The sequence below is a fragment of the Morus notabilis genome, unplaced genomic scaffold (genome assembly GCF_000414095.1).
Source record: "Morus notabilis unplaced genomic scaffold, ASM41409v2 Scaffold256, whole genome shotgun sequence".
Lineage (NCBI taxonomy): Eukaryota > Viridiplantae > Streptophyta > Magnoliopsida > Rosales > Moraceae > Morus > Morus notabilis.
Window position 1 is genome coordinate 552,018 of NW_010367627.1, and position 18,913 is coordinate 570,930.

Genomic DNA, 18,913 nt, shown 5'->3' on the forward strand with positions numbered 1-18,913 from the left:
TGCTATTTACCTCAATCACCTTCTTTTTTTTTATTGAAAATATTATTAAAACTACTAGTGTTTTGCAGTCTGATCTTTTTTTTTCTATTTTAAAGGTAATTTTGATAAATACTTTTTAAAAGTACTAAAATTTTTTATTATTTATTATTAATTTATAATTTTTTTAATTAAATAATTACATTAATAAAAAAATATTTATTAATAATAAAAAATAAAGGTCCAGACTCATACAGTAAATTGTATATTTAATTGGATGAGTTAGATTTTAAATTTTGAGTTGATTATGTGTTTTAAATTGAAAAATATCAAAAACCTACCCAACTCTCCCAATGTCCACCCCCGTTGGTATTGATTCATTGTAGTAATGAAAAAGTAGGATTATTAGGCAATTTCTCCACCTGTAAGTGCTTGTAATTTTTTTTCTTTGTAGCAATGATTTGTTTTCTTTCTATGTCTAAAAAAACAATTCTGACTTATATTTCGAAAATTATATGGAAACCGTATGGTTTCAGGTGACGGCTTTATGTTTAGAAAGAAATGGTGTCTTTTATTATTATTATTATTATTATTATTTTTCGGGTTCCATTTCTTACTTGCGTTAAGTGAGATGAAATAGCTCTTTCTTTTTGAAGAGCAGAATTGAGCCAGATTTCCCAAGTCAGATGTTGCAGTTTTGGGCAAGAGCCATGCAATCAGTTCACGTTTACCATGTCACATTTAAAAGAACAACAACTATAGTATTAGTATATTCCATCTTCTTCATCTCCTTCCATCGTACGAGGTCTTTCTATATCCCAAATCCAAAAATTTATGAAACAAAAGAATTTTTTTTTTCTTTTGATAAATCTTCCACATTTGTATTGGAAAACGAGATGAGCATTGGTGGTTCCGTGATAGATTCTCTTGTTGCCTCCATTAAGAACCTGACAAGCCAAGGCCATCTATCCAAAGCATTCAAAACTTTCTCTCTTGTCCAAAGCCATGTCTCTTCTACTGGCTCCTATGACATTGTCTTACAACCCATCTCTTCTCTTCTTGTCTCTTGCGCCAACCTTAAATCGCTCATGTCGGGTAAACAGCTTCATGCTTGCGTTGTCGTGCTTGGTTTTGAACGGAACCCCATTTTGGTTCCCAAGTTGGTAAACTTTTATTCGAGTTTTAATCTCCTTGTTGATGCACATGTTGTTACTGAGAATTCGAATATATTGCATCCTTTGCCTTGGAATCTGCTCATATTTTCGTATGCTAGGAATGGCCTTTTTGGTGAGGCTCTCTCTGCCTACAAACAAATGGTGAACAGGGGTATTCGACCGGATAACTTCACTTATCCATCTGTGCTCAAGGCCTGTGGTGAAACGATGGATTTAGCTTTTGGTAGAGAAGTGCACAAGTCCATTGGGTGTAGCCCTTTGCCGTGGAGCTTATTTGTGTATAACGCATTGGTCTCGATGTATGGGAAGTTTGCGCTCTTGAATGTTGCGCGCAACTTGTTTGACAAAATGCCCGAAAGGGATGGTATTTCTTGGAACACGATGATCTCTGCTTATGCCTCCAGGGGCATGTGGAAGGAAGCATTTGAGCTCTTTGAAAGCGTGCGAGTTGAGGGTAGGGAAATAAACATAGTAACATGGAACACCATTGCTGGAGGGTGCTTGCGCATTGGCAAATTTTCGCTGGCACTCGAGTTGCTCTCTCAAAGGAGAGCTTGCGGTATTCGGCTGGACTCAGTGGGATTGATTATTGGTTTGGGTGCTTGTTCCCACATGGGAATGATTAAGTTGGGGAGGGAAATTCATGGTTTTGCAATTCGCACTGGTATCTACGAGTTTGACAATTTTAAGAATGCATTGATTACAATGTATTCCAGATGCAAAGACCTTAGGCAAGCGGATATTATGTTTCAACTTGTAGAGGACAAGAATATAATTACATGGAACTCTATGCTTTCCGGCTATACCCACATGGATCGAGCTGAGGAAGCCTCTTTTTTTTTCAGAGAAATGTTGCATTCTGGAATAGAGCCAAATTACGTTACAATAGCTAGCATTCTTCCTCTTTGTGCTCGAGTAGCAAATCTTCAACACGGGAAGGAGTTCCACTGCTACATTATAAAACGAGAAGGCTTTGAGAATTACCTTATGTTATGGAATGCAATTGTGGACATGTATGCAAGATCAGGCAAGGTTTTAGAAGCTAAAAGAGTATTTGATTCATTAACCAGGAGAGACGAAGTGACCTATACTTCCATGATTGCTGGATATGGGATGCAGGGAGAGGGAAAAGCTGCTCTGAAGTTATTTGAGGAGATGAACAGGCTCCAGATCAAACCAGACCATATAACCATGGTGGCAGTTCTATCAGCTTGTAGCCATTCAGGTCTTATAATCCAAGGGCAGATGCTCTTTGATAAGATGTTGAGTGTGTATGGTATAAGTCCCTGTTTGGAGCACTTTGCTTGCATGGTTGATCTTCTTGGAAGGGCTGGTTTGATAAACACGGCAAAGAACACCATCACGAGGATGCCTTACAAGCCAACTCCTGCAATGTGGGCGACTCTTATTGGAGCCTGTCGAATCCACGGAAACTTGGAAATAGGAGAATGGGCAGCGGAGAACCTTTTGAAAATGAGACCCAAAAATTCAGGTTACTACGTGTTGATCTCCAATATGTATGCTGCCACTGGGCGGTGGAACAAGATAGCAATGGTGAGGACTTTCATGAGGGACTTGGGTGTGAGGAAGGCTCCTGGTTGTGCTTGGATTGATGTGGGCAATGGATTCTTCCCCTTTCTGGTGGGCGACACATCAATTCCCCATGTGCATGACATTTACAGTTTGTTGGATGGGTTGGTCGAGGTGATGAAAGATTATGGTTATACTGCCATTGAAGGTTTAGGTCCAGGTGAGGATGTTTATGAGGAGTAGAATAGACAAAGGACTGAGGGAGTTTATACCAAACTAAGCATCACTAACACATTTGAGAAGTGTGGACTAAATAAAAGACACACAGAACAAGTAAATACATGAAAAATGCAGAAAATGCAGAAAAGTGGAAATGCATTCTCATATATTATTGGAAATGTATATGAAAATGCAGAAAGGTGGAGATTTACTTGTCTTCTATTTTATGTTTATTGGAAATGTTCACCATACTATCAAAGGTTTATTCATCGAGGGTATATTTAGTTACTTTTTTTTTTTTTAATTCCATTTGTTTTATATGCTTCGGATAAAAGCTTTTATAGGGTACAACGAGTTCTTTTTGTTTCAATTTGCACATGATACTTTGTTTTTTTTTTTTTTTTTTTTTTTTTTTCTTTTTCTTTTCTATTTGTGAAATTGTTTTTTCTTGTTTTCTCTTCAAATGTTTTTGAGGCTTAGTATTTCAGTATATCCATTGATATAACTATTGATAGTCACAGGATGCATTCTCGTATGATTTTCTTTTTCTATTTAATATTTACGCCCTACACAAGTAAATTAATAAAAAGCATTTTCATTCTGTTGAATGTGTTTGTGTTTGTCAATTAGATTCTGATTAATAAAAACCATTTTAACTTCTTGGTACCTAGATCTTGCTAAGTTTTTTTCTTTTCTTTCCTCTTTTTTTTTAATTGTTTTTTTTTGTTTTGCCATGTTTATACTTTCTGAATGGGGGTAATAATCAGAAATGACCTTTAATATATTTGTTTTAAATGTTTGTTCTTAATACAAATGAATTCATTATTGTCAATTAAAACCATTCTCATTTCTATTACCATTTATATTGGGATATTCTACTGAATTTATTCGTGAGTTGCAAGAGACTTCTTTATAGTGAACTGCTTTTGTTTAGTGCATATGTTGATTTATTTGCCTGTATTACTTTCTGTTGGTTGTTGACTTCTTGATAATTTGGTAATTAGTAACTATACTTGTTTCTTTTTTGTTTACACTTTCTTAAATGAGGAGATACGAGTGGGAAGCATCAAATTCAAATGCATTGGCGACAAGTACCTGTAAAGAATTCAAATTCAAATGCAGCTTGGTAGATTTCATATTCCAATTGGAATTACATATACTATGACGAACGGATGAGGTTGGTGATAGAAATTGTTTGTTCTCATTCGAATGTTGAGCGGAAATGGAGTCACCGTTAGTTTTCTAAGAATTAAGAAAACTTGTTGCAGTTGGATAGTCATTTCATCTATTGTTGTCATTGTTACTGCAGATGTCTTAGAAAATGACATCCTTAGTTCCTTTGTTTTTCTTATTGTGAATGGAATACATTACAATCTTTTTTGTATTTTGGTATAGTAAATTATATACCAAGTCGGCCACAATGTAGAGTAGAGACACTCCTTGCTGATGTGTGGTTTGAATTTTCACGAGTAATGATGGACAACATTTCATGTTGGTTCTATTTCCATTGTCTTGTACATTCATTTTGATTCCCTGTATAAACTCAGTTGGCGCTCCTTTATTGGTGGGATATTTTTGGCTCGAGCAACAAGTTATAACTAGAAGGCAAACCCGAGAATTTGGTTGTCATATGCTAGTAAATGTTAGTATATAATCCATCCCAAAAATTTAAGCTATTAGTGAGTGCATTAATAATAATTAATGATAGTTCATTTGATGAAAATATGTATGACATGTTTATCTACACATAATCGGAATAGGCATGAATCGGAGTGAATAAGATTCAGAATCAAAATAAGTAATTTAATGTTAATATGAGTATGAAAATATGTATGGCATGTTAATTTTATATTTATAAGTAAAATATGAGTATGATAGTAATTTAATGTTAATATCGGGAATATGAGTCCCAATCCTAAGGCAATATAGAAGTGACAATCCCATTCCTCAATCCCAATAGTAATTTTGACAAATACCCCTTAAAATTATACCATTAAGGATTTTTTGGTCTCAACATTGGCCTATTGAATTTTGCCTCTTTAGAGTAAGTAATTTAATAGATTATTATCGATAATTTGACAGATGTTGCCAGCGACATGCGTAATTTAACAGATTATTGTCTAAAATTTGACAAATTATTATCTATAATTTGACAAATTATTATCAAAGGGGTAGAACTCCAAAAGGACGCATTTAATGGTCAGTTTTTGCAATTTTCTCCGATCCTAAATTTAAGTGTGACCCACCAATCTCACTATCATTTCAAAATAAAATAAAAAGTAAATAAATATAGGATTGATTCCTATTCCCCACTCTCATTCCTCAAATTGTTCAACTAGATTTTGAATTCTCTACAACACAATTGGGAATGGTGCAGCCATTTTTTGGATATCCACTAGTTGAAAAATACAAAAAGATATATTTCCAAACTTATATAAATCAAAACGAATTTCATTCCAACGAAAATTATAAAATTATTTATAAAATAAACTTAAAAAATAGTTAAATTATGCATAAATAGAATCATCATTCTGCAATAAATAATAAATTACTTAAGTGATTTCAAAATGGCAACACAGTAAATAATATGATTAATTATAAAAATTCTCCTTAAATTATAATTTTTATAACACTTTGCTCTTAATTTTAAAACATACCCCTCCTCCCTCTCTCTCTTAAAAATTAATGCCTCGTTCATTTCACCGATTCGAGTTTTCAGTTTTAGGTTTCTACAGTAAAAAGCTCTCAGAAAATGTCACATCTAACTTTTTCTGCTACAGTGAAAAGCTCTAAAAAAATGTCACATCTCAACTCGAATTGAAAACTTGAATCTGCGAAGTGAACGAAACATAAGATAACTTTTTTGTCAGTTAACTTGACAGAGTTGACACGTGACAAAAATACAACTTTAGTTTTTAAACAATTCAATACAAAATTACTCTTCTATCCTCCCATTATGATTTATTGATTTTAAAATATAAAACGTTTTGTTTCCGTTAAAGTTCTGAAAGTTTTATTGTTCTAAAAGAAAAAAAAACTTTAGTAACATTTTTATCTCTCTTTAATCAGTGTTACTTTTTTTTAAACAAAAAAAAAACTTGTTAAGTTTTGGTTTTTATTTAAAATTTTCCTCAAAATATAAATTCTAAATAAAGTCTAAATCCAAGTTTGATTGGAAGTACTAAAATAAACTTATATTATATATCACAAGTTAATTACTATTCAATTTCCGTCTTATATTATATATCACAAGTTAATTATTATTCAATTTCCGTCAAAAACCCTAACTGGAGGAGCTATTTTGTTAATGTTCATTCTTTAAGAGGAACAGTTGTTATGTTTTAAGAATCCAACGACACATTGACATTCGGGTCATAATTTGTAAGAAATTTTTGTAATTAATCATAAATAATGAACTCTTTTTTATGAAAAATTACTGGTAATTTCCATACTAGTTTAAGGAAGGGCTTGTTTAAAAGAGGGCTCAAACCCCAGTTTAAAGTTTTTGTTACAATATTTTCTCTAATAAAAAATTAAATTTTAAAAGTTATGATACAGTAATTTATCTCCAAAAATTTAAAAATTCGAATTTTGGATCAAACATGACCAAACAAGCCCTTGGCTTGCTTATGGCAGTTATTGTGTAATATTCGACGTGTTTGTTTCACCCGTTCAGCGCAATTCGGCCCAGACCGAACGGCTTTGCTGTCCCAATCCCAATCTGTGTTTCATAAATATAATTCAAATTAAAGGAGCAGTTCATTTTGAACAGACCGGCTGAAGTTAGAGTACTAATGTGTGTTTAGTTGGTGGATTTGTGTTATGATTCGTGACTTGTTATAATATTTTTTCTCATAAAAAAACTCATAAATTGAGAATAATTTTAAATTATAATTCTAAATTAATGAATCGGCCTCGTTCGTTTCGCTGAAGGGGAAACTTGAACTCGAGTTTTAATCACAAACTCGAGTTTAAACTTAAAAGAACATGACTTGAATAAAGTTGTAACTCGAGTTGCTTTTTTTGAGTAAAAACTCAAAAAAGGGACTGGCGAACAGCCCTTAAGTTTCTCCCTCAACTCGAGTTTAGAAACTCGAACTCAAATTAATGAACAATATTTTTTCTATTCTTAAAAATGCTATAACTTTTTCGTTTTAATTCTGATTGAGATGATTTTTTTCTATGCGTTGACAACGAAAAGACGAATAAATCCCCACCCATATACCCTATTAAAATTTTCCATCAGCATTTAGTTTTATTAAAATACTATCTAAATACAATTCAAGTTTTGACTCACTCAAACATAAACTCAAAAAGATTTTTTTCTCAAACTATAACTCAAATGTACACAACTAAACACAAACTCAAGTTACAACTTCAACTCAAGTTATAACTCAAACTTAACTCAAAATCTACACTCAAGTTACCTAACTAAAAAATGACAAAAGAACTTTCCCTGAGTTTTGCTACAGTAAAAAACTTTCAGAAACAATCACATCTAACTTTTTTAATACAGTAAAAAGCTCTCACATAAAATCACATCTAAACTCGAATTAAAAACTTGAATCAGTTAACTAAACGGATCCTTAAATTCACGTTTTTTTTTTATTTATAAAATTTAAGTTTAAGCTTGAATTTTAATTTAAATTTTAATTTGAGTTTAGGGTTAAAATCTGGGTTTAAATATCTCCTCCAACTTTATCCGAGCTTAACCGCTTCTTACAGGATCCGATTATTGTCCGACAAACGCATAAACCCTAGTCTTCCGACTTCCAAAAATCCAACATCCGTTTTCCTTCGCTCTTTTTCTCCATTTTCCTCCACTTTCTCGCCGATTTTCTCGGCTACTGAACCTTCCGAGACGCGAGATCAGTAACCGAAATCTTGAGCTCCGACCATGGCCGCCGAATCTGCGGCAAGCGCTGGCGATTCCTTCATCGGAAGCTTCATCAGCCTCATTTCCAAGTACGAAATACGCTACGAGGGTATTCTCTATCATATTAATGTACATGACTCCACCATCGGCCTCAAAAACGGTATTCCTACTCAATATTTGTGCGATGATTGCATTTCCTTTTTGTATTTTGCGGAAATTGAGAATGAGAAACCTCTATAAATCCATCCATAAAAGAATAATGGAAATTTGGTTCTACGGTTATACGTGCTTATGCTTTTCTGGATCAGAACGTGAATTGATGAGATGTGAGAGTTTGATTTTGAATGCGATGATTTAAATGTTGGTGAATATCTAGATTTTAGTACCTTGAAGGACTATTTTTTTGACGTTTAGGTTGATTTAGCAAAACCTCAGAAATGTTAGAAAGCGTAAAATAATATTTAAAATCGAAATATAGGGCTCTTTGTTTAGAACATGTTTTCTGAATAAGAAAATGAGTCCACTTTTCTGGGAATGTGAGGCCAGGACAGATAAACTTCTAGAAATGGAAATTTTGGGGAGTTCTTGATGATCTCTGCTCGACAAATTTTGCTTCCTGGATTTCATCTTCTGTTTGTTGATATAAATGTTTTTGGAGGAACTTTTGTGATCCTTTGTTAATAATTTGTTCATTAGCACTGTAGTGGGATTTCAAAGAAACGAGTTACATTTTTTAAGTTTCTTATTACCAGCGCGAGTCCCATTGGCACTGGCAGGGCTTTTGCTTTTATTTTTTTATTTTTTTTTATTTTTTTTATTTTTTTTATTTTTTTTTATTTTTTTTTATTTAAGTCAATAGAAGAAGAGAAGTAAAAGGTGTGCCTTTTCAGCAAAAATACTTGGAACTACATTTTTCAAAGAGTTTAATAGGCCAAAATAATGTTTAAAATTTTCTAGTAGGCAATAAAAATATCATGATGAAGTTTATAATGTCTAACCAAAAGTCTGATACAAGTTTAAAAGTCTATTTAGAAGATGTTTTTTTAGAAGCCATGTTTTGTGGCTTTGAGTCAATGCTCTTCGAGAGAGCTAAAGCTCTTTTAACAATCCAAACAAAGCAGCTTTTGGACCAAGGAAGCCAAAGGCAGCTTCCAGGAAGCTTTGCCAAGTAGGCCCTCTAATTGCTTATTGTTTTTGTGTATTATGCTTTAGGAATACTTTTGTATTCTAATATGATGGCCGGTCATACTTTGATAAGGTTTTTAAGTGGGTTTGCTTGGACTGTGAATGATACTTTTGTATTTTATAGGAGATCTTGGCTCTTTCTTTATAGCTCTTGTATCAGCTAGTCTGGAATTAGGTTTGGCTATATTACAACCTTATGTTTTTACGATCTTAATCTGTATATACTAGAATGATGCTATGAATTTCCACCAATGTGGTTATTGAATTTAAGTTGAACTTAGTCCTCTTCTTATTCCTTAATATTTTGTTGTTCATTGTCAAAATTGAACATCTTTTAGTGTCTTAACTTTCTAAATGATGTTGCAGTCAGATCATATGGAACGGAGGGGAGAAAGAAGGATGGCCAGCAAGTTCCTCCAAGTGATAAGGTTTATGAATACATTCTGTTTAGAGGAAGTGATATTAAGGTAAAGAGTGCTTGATGATTGATTTATGTTATCCGAAAGCGTAATACATTCTTCACTTTTTGCATGAGGTGCTATACATTCTTTGTAGAATATTTTATTTGAAGGCTTATGCTATGTGTTAAGACTGTAACTCACTGATGTAGTTTCTTAATTCTGTTAAATCCAATACAGTTTCAACTTTCTAAAGATCCTATAATGTTTGATCTCTGTCCCTCTCTGTCTCTGTCTCTGTCTGTCTCTCTCTGTCTCTCTCTGTCTCTCTCTCTCTCTCTCTATGTATGTATGCATATAATGCGCATGCACATACCCGCATATTGTTTCTTGGAAGAAACCACCTACTTATTTCTTTTCACTTGTACTTTTGGTTCCTCTTCTTTCCCTCAGGGGATTTTTTTTTTTTTTTTTTTAAGTGCATCATGTTCATGTGTCTAAAGGCTTTAGTTCTTTTTCCTTCGATACCATTTTTGGCATCTCATCTGTTGTGGACGGTATCTCACTGATGTAGTATTTGAATTCAGTTCAAATGTCTGTAAAGATCCTGTCATGTATGTGGCAGTACACATGGTATCGTTTATGATTATGCTATCCTGTTTTTGTGATAGAAACTCTTGCAATTCTGTCTTGTGATTTCTAAACACGTGATAATTTAACTGCGAAGATGGCGATACCTTCTAATTATACCCTAATTGCTGTCTTGACATTTTCAACCGTTGTTGGTTATACTTAATTACTGCTATAAGGTTTAAATCCCTCCATCTCCATTTCTTTTTGTGATTTCAGGATTTGCAAGTTAAGTCCTCCCCTCCTGCCCGAAAAGAACAGATTCATGATGATCCTGCTATCATTCAGGTATCCCCATTGTAGTTCCCTTTTATTTGTGTGCATACATGTACACATATATGTGATGTTATTTCAAATTACAGTTTATATTTCCAATGCGAATGCTATATTTGGCAATTGGCACAAAAAGTATACAGTTGGCATGTTTGACATATTGTTCTAGTTTGATCTCCAATGCATAGTCCTATGTTAAATGCAGAATCCACTCTTGTAATTGTTTTTTTTTTTCTTTTTAAATTTGGAGGGTAATAAAGTTTTATGCTTCGGAATATGTCAAGGAAAAATTTTAAATTTCAAAAATTGAAAAGTGGTAATGTTGTAATGATCAAGTGAAAAAGTGAACTATAACAAAATAAGCGTGGCATTTGGCAAAATTTGGCATGCGGTTGGTTAATGGTTAATATGATAAAGCATTTTAAGTATAGCAGTGTATTGATATGATTTTATGCCTAACTTCGATTTTTTTTATATGCCAAATTTGACGTTAATTATAGCATTGTATTGTAGTTTTGTTTTTTTTGTTTTCTATATACCAAAGTGCCAAATTTTAGAAATTTTGTATCGTGCTAGGGATGCTCGTATAATTTTAAAGAGTAAATTTGAGAATCTTACAAATTGGTTTGTTATTTATTTTGTGGTTGGCAGTCACAGTATGCTGGGGTCCCTGCTAGTTCTTCACCACTGACACCAGCTATTAAGAACAGTTTGACAGAATCAACTGAGTGGCAAGATACCCCTGCTTTGACAAGTAGAGGGTATTCTGGTACTTTGCCTTCAAATCAATCTGCTACCCAACAATCAGAAAATTCTACCATGTCTCAAACAACAATGTACTGGCATGGATACAACGGTGCATCTATTGGCACTTCTTATCCTCCACAACACCATGTTAATGTTCAACCCCCATCAGTGATGTCGAGTCCCTCGACAGTGCAGCCACTTATACAGGCTCCTGAAATTCAGGCATCTATGGCTTTGGGATCGATCAATGCATCAGAATTTAGGACCCCTGTATCTTCATCTTCCATGCCTACCTCTGTAAATCCAAAGTTTTCACCCTCTCTTTCTCCTGTACAGTACTCTGCTTCTCTTGGTGTACCATCCTTGTCCACTCAGGCATCTCTACCATCTCATTCCACTTCGCCAACTGCTAGTACTCTGACTACATCTTCAATTCCTTTATCTCGCCTAGATTTGAACATAAATGAAACCCAAATTGTTCATAAAGCTGTTTCTGACTCGATACCAGTGCTACCCGTCCAGTCTATGCCACATCCTACATCACCCTTTATGGGTTCAAATTTAAGTCCCTTGCTAACACCACCCCCACTTTTGTTTACACCTGATCAATCAGCACATTCTGGATCTTACATGCTGTCGTCCATGCAGAAACTGTATCCTAATCAGAAAGACATGGGAGCTCTGGTACCAATGCCATCTAATTCTTCTTCCTCAATTCCCACTCCTGTTATACAAGCACCATTATTACCATTGCCGACTTCGACACAAAAGGTTTGATATATTTCTTTTTTTTTTTTTCTAAGCAAATCTTTTGTTTTTGTATCTATTTCGAAGCTGTCTGTAACAGTGCATTGTATCTGTTTAGTGTTACGAAATATTTTTGGAGAGAATTTTTTTTTTTAATATGTACGTGATAAAGAGGTTGAGGAAAAAAAGAGTTGATGAGGTGCTAAATGGATAGTGAAAGACGAAAACATCTGCTGGTTGTTTCTCTATTTTTTTTTCTCTTTTCTTATTCTTTTAATTAAAATTTATATGCAGGCCGTGGAGTTCACTGAAGAGTTTGACTTTACGGCTATGAATGAGAAATTTAAGAAGGATGATCTGTGGGGCTACCTTGGGAAGGGAAAACGAACGGATAAAGCAGAGGGAACACAGGACAATATAGCTGGACATCGCACGGAAGAGAAAGAGGGTCATGGCACGTTAGCCAACCAAAAGGTTGGACTTGGTACAATTTGTGTTTCTGGTTTTGATGTTTTCTTGGTCTAGTGCGTATCAATGTGTAAACTTGGTAGAAGTCTTATTGATTCTTCATACAGCCTGCATATAACAAGGATGATTTCTTCGACTCAATTTCATGCAATTCACAAACTCGTGGGGCAAGAAATGGGCAGCATCGGTTTTCAGAGCGAATCAAGCTGGACACTGAGGTATGCTTATTATTATTTCCTTGTTTGCGCCTTTAAAGTGAGAGATAAATATGTCAAAATTGTAACAAAGCACATTCAAATAGGAAGTTTAGCTGATGTCCTCTCATGTACTTTCATTTTCAGACGTTTGGATTCCAGCAGAGAGCTAATCCAGGTTATGGTGGCTATGCTGCTGGTGGGCGCGGGGAGAATTTCAGGGGCTTTTATAACTGGGGAAGGGGATATGGCTACGGCGGTGGGAGGGGACGTGGAGGAAGCCTGCCGTTCTAGTGCCGGTCTGCATTTTAATGCTCTATGAAGCTCCTTGGTCTTTTATCAAAGTCATAGATATGCTTGATATGTTGTTACTCTACTCCGAACCAGTTAGCTTTATGAGGTCTGAATTTGAAGGGTAATGTTGTGAACAGTGGGATTATTGTCTCAGATGGTGGGAAAGGGACTCTCAAGTAGCAATATTTTGTTAGTTCATGTATTTTTAGTGCCCATGAACTGGCATTCTGCACCTTACGTTTCAATTGTCCCCGAGATGACTACTTGCCGAAGAAGGAAATCATAGTCTAGATGAGTTGTGCTTTTCTTCTGTGTTTTTTTTTTTTTTATTTTATTTTATTTGCTCTTTTCTGATTTTATACTCTCAAACGTGTGCCTAGGCATCTATAAAGTCGGGTGTTCAAGTACTCTTTTTCCTTTTCTTCTTTTTGAATGTTTGGTATAAGTTTAAATCTATAGTTTTAATTTTACTATGGTGTTTTTTTCTTATAAAAAAATTAAATTTTAAAAGTCATAATTAAAACCCTTAGGCTGTGTTTGGTTAGGGGGAATGGAAAAGAAAAGTCATTCCACCTAATTCCATTGTTTGCTTTCATTTTTTAGGTTAGAAACGGAAAGCCCCATTTTGAGTGAATGGCCATTCACGTGGGGGGTTGTGGAATGGCTTTTCCATTCAGCCCTGTTTCACGTTTTCTCCAAAAACTCCCTGATGCCCTAGCCCCCATTTCTTGCTTGACCATCGAGCTCCAGCCATTGACCATCGACGCCATGGCTTCGAAGCTCCCGAACCAACTCTGAGCTCTCTACGCATCCACAACCCGTCACCGGCTTCTCTCCTCGATTCCCGAACCCTAACGAAGCTTTCCGAGACCAAACACAATTACTCATAACTCTCTCTCTCTTTCTCTCTCTCTCTCTCTCTCTCTCTCTCTCTCTCTCTCTACAGTTCCAATTGGGAGCAACAATGGCGGGCGGAAAGGCGAGGAAAGAGAAACCGAAGCCGAACGCAGCAGCGCACGCTCCATACCAAGGAGGCATATCCTTCCACAAGTCGAAGGGACAGCACATTCTCAAGAACCCTCTGCTCGTCGACTCCATCGTCTAGAAAGCCGGCATCAAGACTACCGACACCATCCTCGAGATCGGTCCTGGTACCGGAAACCTTATGAAGAAGCTTCTAGAAGCCGGTAAGGCGGTCATCGCCGTTGAGGTCGACCCTCGTATGGTCCTCGAGTTGCAGCGGCGCTTCCAGGGCACTCCTCTCTCCAATCGGTTGAAGGTATTTCTTTATTTCTAGATCTCCAATCTTTTCTTTTTTCCATTGCGTTGCGTTTTTTGTTTCAATATCCGCAGAATTTGTTGTTGTGTTTTGGATTCCGGTTAATCCTATATTGCGATTGAGGTTTTCTTCGTTTTGAATCGTAATTTTGATGTTATTATTAATTGAACTGCATATATTTAGCCTTCTTGGTTAAATGAGACTGGTGGCCCAGCCTGGGGGCAAGCTCTACTGCCGTCTTACTGTGAACACCCAACTGCTTGCCAGAGTCTCGCACCTCCTTAAAGTCAGAAAGAATAGCTTCCGCCCTCCGAGGCCTTTGTAAAAATAACTCTTTTGAAAAGTTTTATTAGTAAAATAATTTCTCAAAAATTTTTATTTGCAAAATGACCTCATTTACAAAGAATGAGTAAATGTCTTTCTTCATAAAAAATAGAAGAAGGTCATTTTGCTAATTTCACTTTGTTGGAAAGTCATTCTAGCATATTGCTCCCGCCCTCCCCTGAAAGTGGATTCCTCTGTGGTTCGAATTGAGCCAAGGAAACCCCGGATTGAAGTGAAGCAAAAAGAGTGGGATGGATTTCTCCGGATATGCTTCAACCGTAAGAACAAGACTCTTGGTTCAATCTTTAGGCAGAAGAGTGTCATTACTTTACTGGAGAAGAACTACAAGACTGTACAGGCACTGAAGCTCTCAGGACAAGGTTTGATGGAGGATAATGATAATAAGATGGACTTTTCGAGACTCAGGGACAACAATGAAGACCTAAATATGGATGTGGATGATGATGCTGATGGAGCAGATGAATAAATGATAATAAGATGTGGATATGGATGGAGTTTTAGCTCTAGCATTTGGTGATGTAGAAGGGGAGGCATCTGAATTCAAAAATAAGGTTTTGGCCGTGTTGAAGGAGGGCGATTTTGAAGAGAAGAGATCGTCCAAGCTCACCCTACAGGAATTCTTGTATCTGCTTTCTTTGTTCGACAAGGCTGGCATACACTTCTCCTGATTTTTCATCCTCGTCCCCTGAGGAGCTCTCTTCGAGTGGTTCATTAGGAACATCATTGGGAACATTATATTTGGTGATGTAGTCCTTCAGTATGGCCATGCTTTCCTCTTTCACAGAAGCCAGCTGCTCGGAAAGTGTTCCTTCAGCTGCTCGGAAAGCCATGCTTGCACTTGAGCCTCCATAATGCTGCAGCATAATCAACCCACCACCCCACAATTAGACTTTTACTCAATAATATTGGCAACTGAATTAACCCAATTAGGTTAACCTCTTGTTTTATATTACATTAGGTTTTGTACATCCTGAAGAAATAAACATCAAACCAACAGAAAAACAAGCCAAACGTGAGTTTTTGAAAATTTGAACTTACATAATTGAGGATAAAGTGGCTATGTTTTTCAACTGTGATTCTATCTTAACTTTTTATTTATTATTTTATTGAGTAAGCTTTCACGATTCTATCTAAACTTTACCTATCAATGGGCACGCCTTCATTAATAGCTCAACTATATAAATGGTGATCAACATCTTATACAGAAAAAGATATAGATATCGAAAAGAGAAAAATAACTAATTAGGATTATGCTTCACTTTGTTAAATTGTATTAACTAGGAACTTGTTTTACTTGGCATATAATTATATTTTGGGATTATATATGTAGTTGAATAATATATTATCATTTTTATTATTGATAGGGGCGAAAGTTACATTTTTCAGAGAACATATCATGATAGATGTTAAAAATTATCATATTTGAGCTTGTGATAATTTATTATTATATAAAAATATCAAATATATATTTTTTTTACAATTGAAATATAGTTTTTAAATTATTATCCTTCAAATAAAAAGTTTTTTTCAATAATTAAATTATTTTTTACTATTTTAATTAATTAAAATATTAAATTATTTAGGATTATTAATCAAGGGTATTTTTGTCAAAATACAGTTTACTTTCATTCTATTCTATTGTCAACCAAACAACATAATCATCATTCAGGTATTGATTCTATAACTCTAATCAAACAAAAGAATCAGTTTATAATTTTAGCACATTTCAATTCCATTCCATTATCATTCTCATTATTATTTTTATTACCATTCTGTTACTGCAACTAAACGTACCCTTAGGCCTCGTTCACTTCACCGATTCGAGTTTTTAGTTTTAAGTTTCTACAGTAAAAAGCTCTCAGAAAATGTCACATCAAAATTTTCTGCTACAGTAAAAAGTTCTCAGAAAATGTCACATCTCAGCTCGAATCGAAAACTCGAATCCGCGAAGTGAACGAGGCCTTAGTTTGTTTTCTGATTTGAACTTATATACTAAACACGGATTCCTAGTAGAAAGAAATAATGTGAAGCAGGAAAGTAAAATAGTTCAGTTTTATGATAAAATTTAGAACTATTACATGACAAGAAAAGTAAAATATAAGTTTCTGTTTTGTTACATGACAGTCTTAATATAGTCGTATTTTTGCGTTAGTTGCATATGTTAAATTAATAGTGATAGATAATTGAATGGTTTTGTATTGTGTCTACCCATTAGCCATCACTAGCTTATCTGACCCGCTACACGTGACGTGGCAATGAAAGTTCTCCTTATTTTTATGAGGTGTAAAGGTTTGCCTTCACTGTCAAATAGAATGTTTTGCTAAGAGAAGATTGGTTTGGCTGCAACCACTTTCTAGCCCATTAGAGAAAAACTAAAGCAAAGACAAAAATGCGGTCGGAAGGGCTTCACACAACTATTAAGTTTCTGTTTATTTCTCTAATTTAAATTTAAATTTTAAATTTTATTACAATAAAAAAATTTTAAAACAGTCACATTTAATTTTTTTACTATAATAAAAAATTCTTATATAAAATTATATTTTAATTTAAATTAAAAACTCAAATTAACGAACTAAATGAGTCTTAAATATTTTTATCAGAAGTGGCCCCACAGATTGTGACTGATGCCCATCCACTGGGTCACCGAATGGGTTTAGGAAGCAAATGTACAAGAAAAGCATAAAGATGTAAAAGTATTTAATATATTACTATATTCTCTAAATAATATATATTATCGAGTTCTCTCTGCAAAAAAAAAAAAAAAAAAAAAAAAAAAAAAAAAAAAAAAAGAATCATAAAAAGGGTTAATAAACTTGCATGAGGGGATGTGGAGCATCTTTAATTTCTTTATGAGTCTATTCCCTCCCCACCCTTCCCTACAACTTCCTCAACAGAAACAAATCTTGATATTGAAGCCTAGTATTGGGTGCTTGTGGTCCAACTCTACCAGTAGCTCTGTCAGATAGTTCAAAAAAAAAAAAAAACCTGTATGGCAATATTTTGCCCTTCAGTTTTTTCCTCTCTATTTATTTTATATCGCCCTTCAGTTTTTTCCTCTCTATTTATTTTATCTCTTTAAGCTATAAACTTTGGATCTAGCTGCTGCTGCAGTGTGAATTCTTGGTCAATTTGTGTCTTCCTCCGAGTCTTGGATGTCACGGCGGAGCCGAGCATGAAGCCTATTGTGAGCAGCACCAAGATAGCGGATCCAAAAAATACGCCGTCTTTGACGACGTAGCAATCGCCATTCAACCATCCTTTCCCATATGGCTGCCTAATACTCATGCTTGTGGCACTCCCCAACAATATCACTGCAATTCCAAAGCTGATCCTGCTTGCCTCCCAATTTAATACCATGTTTGGTTAGCTCTTCTTTTAATAAAATGAATATATGACCCCCATGTTAGGAAATACTAAATAATAGCACCAAAGGAAGGCTAAGTTGGGGTGGATTACTCACACAAAAGAAATGTCAATTAATTGTTGGAAGTCACTAACCTAATGATGTTGTGGACAAAGAAAAGAATTAGTGGATTGGGTGTACCGTGTCATTATGTCGACTGTATAATTTTCTTCCGTGAACTTTTTAATCGGCATAGAATAGATAGGTAAATGATAAGGAAATATAAAGTGTTGTAAGTTGTAGAAGTGTCCTTACCAAGAGATAAGTAGAAGAAGAGTCGAAATCATTGGTGTTTTGGCCTTGCAACTGCTTGTCATCTCCCTTGTACAGCAGTTTCTGCAGACCAGCATATTGGCGATGATTTGCGCGATGCAAAGACAAACCAAAGCCCCAATTCCGAAGCCAAATGAATGACTTCCGGGCATATAGCAAAATCTCCCATCCAACCTGAGGTCGTTAATCTACATGCAATAGGGAAAACAAAAGAAAGAAGAATAATTCAAATGGTTCTGAACACACAAAAAATAAAATGGTGATGCCTTGATGGGGCTTGAAACACTACCTTGGCTCTCTTGAATTCCGCGGCTATGCATGATGTGACGGACAAGGCACCGAGGAAGATGGTGACGATAACAGAGAGGATCGGTAAGAGCCCATGTTGGTGTTTTCTTTCCATGTGGTTTCTTGGGAGAAAAAGCTTGAGAGGAGAGAAGAAAGAGTTGTTGAAGCTTATAAGTCAAGGGGTACAAAGATACATTGATGGCTTTTTTGGAGTTAGAAGCCTTTTGGGGTCCGTTCCTCTTGGCTTCTTCTTCTTCTTCTCCTCGTTCCTCCTTTGGGACTTTCTTCTTGCGCCTTTGTGTTGGATGAGACTTTTCTATGAAGACATCTTGCATTGCTCGCTTTAAATGAGAGATACCATTCCTAGCCTTATTTAGGCGACTTTGGTTTGGAATATTTGTGAAGCTTTACAAATCAAACACTTGCTTTGGGGTGGAGCTAGTCAACTGATTCACTGTTGGGTTGTCAAGATGGATATATATATATATATAGTTTATAGAAAAACCAAAATAATTAATAAACAAAAAAATAAATAAATGTTATGGCTGTTTTATATGTTTCTGCTGCAGAAAGAGCTGTTCTCTTAAGTAATTAAACACCAAACAAATTCTTA

General features: G+C 35.1%; 3 protein-coding genes and 1 pseudogene across 3 annotated transcripts; 3 read left to right on the top strand and 1 right to left on the bottom strand.

The window, feature by feature from the left end:
* Positions 1–657: 657 nt before the first annotated feature.
* LOC21404188 (pentatricopeptide repeat-containing protein At1g71490) lies at positions 658–3,088 on the top strand. Its single transcript, XM_010113202.2, has one exon. The coding sequence runs from the start codon at positions 663–665 to the stop codon at positions 2,922–2,924; it is 2,262 nt and encodes a 753-aa protein (XP_010111504.2). The 5' UTR covers positions 658–662; the 3' UTR covers positions 2,925–3,088.
* A 4,530-nt stretch (positions 3,089–7,618) lies between these two features.
* Positions 7,619–13,002, top strand: LOC21404189 (protein decapping 5). The gene is made up of 7 exons (XM_010113203.2): positions 7,619–7,936; positions 9,328–9,428; positions 10,209–10,277; positions 10,914–11,780; positions 12,051–12,230; positions 12,332–12,442; positions 12,566–13,002. The coding sequence occupies exons 1-7, from the start codon at positions 7,798–7,800 to the stop codon at positions 12,710–12,712; spliced, it is 1,614 nt and encodes a 537-aa protein (XP_010111505.1). The 5' UTR covers positions 7,619–7,797; the 3' UTR covers positions 12,713–13,002.
* Positions 13,003–13,352: 350 nt separating this feature from the next.
* On the top strand, positions 13,353–15,004 carry LOC21404190 (annotated as a pseudogene).
* A 2,290-nt stretch (positions 15,005–17,294) lies between these two features.
* LOC21404192 lies at positions 17,295–18,613 on the bottom strand. Its single transcript, XM_024175461.1, has 3 exons — positions 18,302–18,613; positions 17,995–18,200; positions 17,295–17,667 (listed from the first exon to the last, which is right to left on the bottom strand). Exons 1-3 carry the CDS (start codon positions 18,413–18,415, stop codon positions 17,412–17,414), a joined length of 576 nt encoding a protein of 191 aa, XP_024031229.1. The 5' UTR covers positions 18,416–18,613; the 3' UTR covers positions 17,295–17,411.
* Positions 18,614–18,913: the final 300 nt, after the last annotated feature.

Bases quoted from the DNA above. Each gene is read 5' to 3' on its own strand.
- LOC21404189 (XM_010113203.2), top strand. From the start codon at position 7,798: ATGGCCGCCGAATCTGCGGCAAGCGCTGGCGATTCCTTCATCGGAAGC. The intron at 11,781-12,050 runs GTTTGATATATT...ATTTATATGCAG, and splicing joins TGCCGACTTCGACACAAAAG to GCCGTGGAGTTCACTGAAGA. The intron at 12,443-12,565 runs GTATGCTTATTA...TTTCATTTTCAG, and splicing joins GAATCAAGCTGGACACTGAG to ACGTTTGGATTCCAGCAGAG.
- LOC21404192 (XM_024175461.1), bottom strand. From the start codon at position 18,415: ATGGAAAGAAAACACCAACATGGGCTCTTACCGATCCTCTCTGTTATC. The intron at 18,201-18,301 runs GTAGTGTTTCAA...TATTGCATGTAG, and splicing joins CGGAATTCAAGAGAGCCAAG to ATTAACGACCTCAGGTTGGA. The intron at 17,668-17,994 runs GTAAGGACACTT...GGAGGCAAGCAG, and splicing joins CTTCTTCTACTTATCTCTTG to GATCAGCTTTGGAATTGCAG.
- LOC21404188 (XM_010113202.2), top strand. From the start codon at position 663: ATGTTGCAGTTTTGGGCAAGAGCCATGCAATCAGTTCACGTTTACCAT.